The sequence below is a fragment of the Sardina pilchardus genome, chromosome 8 (genome assembly GCF_963854185.1).
Source record: "Sardina pilchardus chromosome 8, fSarPil1.1, whole genome shotgun sequence".
Taxonomy (NCBI): Eukaryota; Metazoa; Chordata; class Actinopteri; order Clupeiformes; family Clupeidae; genus Sardina; species Sardina pilchardus.
In genome coordinates, this window is record NC_085001.1 from 16727199 (window position 1) to 16733089 (window position 5891).

The following is a 5891-nucleotide window of genomic DNA, read 5'->3' on the forward strand; positions in this document are numbered from 1 at the left end:
CGTGTTTGTAGATATGAGAGAGGACGAAAAACAACAAGAAACTGTATTGCTGCTTGTTGTTGTTTTATCTAGGTTTACGTAATCAACACAGATTCTTCCCATATATGTATCTATATATTTATTGTGTGTGTGTGTGTGTGGCAGGAGGGTGTGCGGTGGAGGCAGATTGGGTCCCTAAGCTCCTCCCACAGTACTGCCACTTCAGCGCCCCAGAGGAGACCCCCGGCCCTTGGTACTGCCCAGACACCGGCCGCGTCCGATGCCAATGCAAGAGCACCTTCTGTAAGTGTATGTGTGTGTGTGTGTGTGTGTGTGTGTGTGTGTGAGTGTGATTGAATGAAGGTACTGCCCAGACACCGGCCGCGTCCGATGCCAATGCAAGAGCACCTTCTGTAAGTGTGTGTGAGTGTGTGTGTGATTGAATGAAGGTATTGCCCAGACACCGGCCGTGTCCGATGCCAATGCAAGAGCACCTTTTGTAAGTGTGTGTGTGTGTGTGTGTGTGTGTGTGTGATTGAATGAAGGTACTGCCTAGACACCGGCCGCGTCCGATGCCAATGCAAGAGCACCTTCTGTAAGTGAGTGTGTGAGATTAAAATGAAGGTACTGCCGAGACTCTGGCTGCATCCAATGCCAATGGCAGAGCGCCTTCTCTAAGTGTGTGTGTGAGTTATAACGCATCGTTCTCTTGTGTGTTGTGTGTGACCGTTTTGAGATCATATAATATAGGTGGGTTTGTGTGTGTGTGTGTGTGAGAGAGAGGGAGTGTTTCTTTATTTATTTATTTTTTAAAGTATATTTTTTGGGCTTTTTGCCTTTATTATTACAGGATAGTGAAGAGGTAGACAGGAAACAAGTGGGAGAGAGAGATGGGGTGGGATCGGGACATGACCGCAGGCCGGATTCGAACCTGGGTCCCCGTGGGCACTCGGACCCGTTTATGGTACGAGCGCTGTAGCCTGCTGCGCCACAGCGCCCCCGTGTTTCTTTATTTTAGTTTCTTCTTGCTTTATTTTGTGAAAACAAGGGTGTGGTCTGATTTTTATCCTCTTCCATCATCATATTTCTCTTAATCAGGGCAGGTGTGGGTGTGGGTGTGGGTGTGGGTGTGGGTGTGGGTGTGGGTGGGTGGGTGGGTGGGTGTGTGGTTGGATGGATGGATGGATGGATGTGTGACAAGACCAAGCAATTTTATTTATATAGAATGTTTCATACACAGATGGAATTTAATGTTCTTTACCTAAACAACGAATAGTTAATTATAGTAAATTAAATGTTTTAAAAAGTAAAGTGCATTACATAAAGTAGAATATTTTAAAGATATAACATGACAAGGTGCATCTGATTAATGGCAAGTGCATTTGATCTGTAAGCAGAAAGCATTGGAACAGTTTGGTCTTAAAGAGGACATGAAACAATTGAATTGTTATGGGTTTGAAACAAAGTAAAGTTAAATGGAATTGATTTTGGAGAAAAAAGATAAATGTAAGGTAACTGCTGATCAGTTAAAAAGACATGTCAGTACATAGGTAACGAGGCTTTTATTTTGGCTCGCCGCCATATAGAGTTTTAATTCCATGCAGGGATGACAAAAATGTGTGTGTTTTTAATGAAATCAATTGACATGTGAGTAGGAGAGATGTTGTATAGGTGTGTGAGATTTGAATTAGGGATGTCTTTAGGAATCGGTAGCATAGCATGCGTGGTGCGTGTCTTACGCTTTTCTGTCACCATCATTGTGGCTCAAAGAATGTCATCTTTCTTTCTTTCTTTCTTTCTTTCTTTCTTTCTTTCTTTCTCTTTCTTTCTCTCTTTTCTCTCTCTCAGTCCGTGTGAATTGGAAGCTGCCCTCCATTGAGATGGATTACCCAGAGGGGCTTGAACGTTACAAGCTGTTTGCCAAATTCCTACTGGAAGGACAGGTACTCTGTCTGTCTGTCTGTCTGTCTGTCTGTCTGTCTGTCTGTCTGTCTGTCTCTCTGTCTGTCTCTCTGTCTGTCTCTGTCTGTCTCTGTCTCTGTCTCTGTCTCTGTCTCTGTCTCTGTCTCTGTCTCTGTCTCTTTGTGTGTGTGTGTGTGTGTGTGTGTGTGTGTGTGTGTCAGACCTTATAGTCACATACAGGGGCACTACTAGCAACAATAATAGACCCCCACCCATAGACCCTCGCTGAAGGCAAAGTCATGTTCATTCATGATGGACTGCTTATCTTATATTTTTTCAAAAATACATTTTAAGCTATTTCCTTAGTCATCGTTGTCAAGGTGTGTGTGTGTGTATGTGAGAGTGAGAGAGAAATTGTAAGTGGCTTGTCTGAGCTTGTTGGACCTCTGAGTTGGGTTGTCGTTTCTCTTAGGTGTGTTCCAGATTAAAGAAGTACAGCAGCTGCCTACTTTCTAGTCCATCTACCATGCTGAAGACTTGGGCCAAGTAAGGACTAATATGTATTAATACACACACACATTCACTGTCTCTCTCTCTCTCTCTCTCTCTCTCTCTCTCTCTCTCTCTCTCTCTCTCTCTCTCTCTCTCTCTCTCTCTCTCTCTCTCACACACACACACACACACACACACACACACACAAGCCGTTAACTGACTGAACGCCGCCTCATCCGCGGCTAGGTTTAACCGGCCATTCCCCGGCTAGGTCAGTGAGGACAAGAGGCGCGATATTCCAAAGCCGCCTCGGTGTAGGCGTAAACATGTAAGAACAGGGTGTGAAGTTGAACAGTGACGTACAACAACATAGGCGTCGAAGTCTCGTGACACTACTGTCATTCTCAAAACAGCGGTGCAGCTCTCTGTCAAGTTCTCTGCTCCTCCGTTTGATATTTCTAGATCTTCTGACTAAGTTTACTCTACTTATCCAAACTGACGACATCACCACTGTCACTAGATATAAAGCAAACGTTGATTTTCACTCGGTGCTATTCACTGACCGTAAAAAAGTGTCATTAGTAGCCTATGCAGTATGCACCTGTTCTATACAGTCTGGTATGCACTGTTGTTTGTGGCTAGCTAGACTTGCTAGCTCGATGTGACACAATATTGTAGCGCGGCTCGGATATGCTTGTGTTACGTTCATGCAAGGGGGAAATGTAGCCTACGGCTAAGATGGTTAAGCAGCCTGTTGTCATAAGATAGTTGACGGTTACGCATTATATAGGTACTAGACTAGTCAGCTGATGTGTTGTGGGATAAGGGGTTTATGTTACGGGATGCCACCCATGTTGTGGGATATAGCCACGGGGATCTTAAACAGGCCACTTCCATGTAATGTCATTCCTCATATTCATCTGGTAATAAACATTTCCTAACAGAGTAATTCTTGCCTCATCACAATATCAACTCTCCACTCATTCCGCTTGGACTGTGCATTATAGCCTACCTTTCACTGCCTCACGTCTGCCAGGTTCCAAACTGTCTTCCTAACAGCAGTTACAATCAGTATTTTTGTGATAACAACAAAACAGCTCTGCAAAGTTTAAACCAACGATGCTAATCGCGACTAGCGATTAGCCATTTAAAATGCAGAGCCTACCCTCATAAGGAGACCTCTCCAATTCAGAAAAATGCATTAAACTAAAATTGGACAACGTTGTTATGTTTCTTAAACCTTAGGGTGGGTATGATATAGGCCTAGCCTATATGCTTTAACGAAATACGTTGTCAATGGTTATTTGAGCAAGCTAGCCAAGGTCTAGCTAATTTATCCTGGCTGTAGATAAAGCAGGATAGGCTATGTTTTCCCAATATGTTAGCAATTAATAAATAAATGCTGAGATGTTTGGCGATTTAATTGACATTTGAAAGAACAGTGTGCTAGATGGACCACAAGGACCAGTGTTAATATGTGAACAGTATGATGATGATCTGACAGCTGTGCTCAGCATACAGTCAGTCAGCTGATACAGTCAGTCAGCCGATTTTAAGTCTTTCAGCAGTGTGTGCACAACTCCCGTTGTTGACAGCTCCGCCCATGTCTCAGCTAGCCGCCGCATAGCCGCCTCGCGTGCTCACTGCAGTCGCCCCGGGAATATGTGTACCCTCAGGGGAGGACAATTGGCAGCGTAAATCACCTCGGCGATTAGCCGGCTATCAGTGAGTACAGTCGGGACTAGCCGGCTAAAAGCCCGTGCATCGCCGGCTATCTGTGCAGTCAGTAAACGGCTACACACACACACACACACACACACACACACACACACACACACTCACACACAATGTCTTGTTGTCTCTCACAGAAACACTGGTTTTCCTTCATTTTGGGCTCAACTGCTGTGTTCTGTGCTTTTGCGTTCTGTAGATTACAGCCCCGCACAGAAGCCCTGCTACAGCAGCTGGTCTCAGAGAAAGTGGACTGTCGGGAAGCCCTGCTGTGTGCATGGAAGAAAAACCAGAAATGTAAGTGTGTGTGTGTGTGCGCATGCATGCTTGGCACTGATATTTGATTGATTAGGGTAAGCTCTTTTCACTTTATTGATTGACTTGACTGACTGATTTATTGATTGATCTTTTGTTACTGCCTTTCTCTGTGATCTTTAGATCTCCTTTCAGCGTTTCATCAGTGGATTCCAGAATCCCTTCATGAAGAAGTTGCGAAGATCTGGCCTCCTCTCTGACAAATACACACACACACACACACACACACACACACACACACACACACACACACACACCTGTCTGGACTGTCTTCGTGCACCTGTGAGCGGTAATCATGAGCAAGTTTTTTTAAGTGTTTATTGAGGGCAATACAATAAACACTCACTTTTTACCCAACAGCATTCCTTTGCACCTTTTTTGTCTGTTCTGGGCTAGTAATAGAGTGCATAAGTGAAAATGTCACGTTGTCCTGACAATGTGATTTACAGCTTTAAACAACCGAACTGCATGCCTTGCTGTGTTGTTTCTTTCATGAATGAAATGAAAATAGATACATTTTATGCGATGGGAATCACTACTATGTCGAGGCATTTATGTATTCCTCTGCTGTATTAAAATGTTCGGGCTAGCATGAAAAACAAAGTTTATAATGTAACGGTAAGGTGTGTGTGTGTGTTACATTCACATCCTGTGCACCTCTGCCAGAAGCCTCTTATGTTTGCCATCATCATAAATGTAAGTCTCACATACATATGACCATCTCAGCATATCCGCTATTATGTTTGTTAACATATATCAATACACACTTTGAGTCTGTGGAGTCTTGTCTGTGTGGTCGTGGGTGTATCACTGAATATTTTTCTTGATCATACACGTAGAGGCATGTTACAAAGTACAAGCAGTGAGCTCTAATGCACATGGTGTGGGTGTGCTACTCTAATCTACTCCGTCAAGGGAGTTCTGTATGCCTTTCACTGACTAGGACAGGGGGTGGGGGGAAAGACCAGAGGCAAAGATGTCGATCACTTGAGTTGCCGTAGTAAGTAGGTGTGTGTGTGTGTGTGTGTGTGTGTGTTGAATGGGGCAGCAGCACTTAAGCTGTGGGATAGGTGTGAACTTCGACGAGATCGGGAACGGAATTCCACAAAACTGGTTGGTTTACTAGAGCTCTGTCGCAGACACTGATTATGTGCGTCTCGAAGACACACACACACACACACACACACACACACAGATATGCAGAAGTTATGCGGTCATTACCACAACACACATAGGTCAGCTAGCAGCAGCTAGCCCATAAAACTCAATAAATGTCTTGACGACACTTTAATGGTCCTTTCTGCTTGTTTGTCATCTATCGTAAAAATGATTGGGCGCATGATCTCATCAGAATGTTTGCTTAGCTAGTAGCCTGACAATAGATTTTGCTCAGTCAAATGATGGCTGTAATTGCATGACTGACTGTCACTGGGTTATGTAGGCCAATGTGGTTGTCTGTATTAGAAAGCTAA

The 5891-nt window shown here is 44.0% G+C and overlaps 1 protein-coding gene across 2 annotated transcripts in view; it reads left to right on the plus strand.

The window, feature by feature from the left end:
• dhx37 (DEAH (Asp-Glu-Ala-His) box polypeptide 37) overlaps positions 1-4776 on the plus strand; it is a 19408-nt gene extending 14632 nt beyond the window's left edge. For both annotated transcript variants that reach the window (XM_062542987.1, XM_062542988.1), the window contains exons 24-28: positions 145-282; positions 1828-1922; positions 2354-2427; positions 4304-4401; positions 4543-4776. In XM_062542987.1, the coding sequence (XP_062398971.1) occupies positions 145-282; positions 1828-1922; positions 2354-2427; positions 4304-4401; positions 4543-4619 (482 nt within the window). In that variant the 3' untranslated portion in view covers positions 4620-4776. The remainder of the gene's footprint in view (positions 1-144; positions 283-1827; positions 1923-2353; positions 2428-4303; positions 4402-4542) is intronic.
• Positions 4777-5891: the final 1115 nt, after the last annotated feature.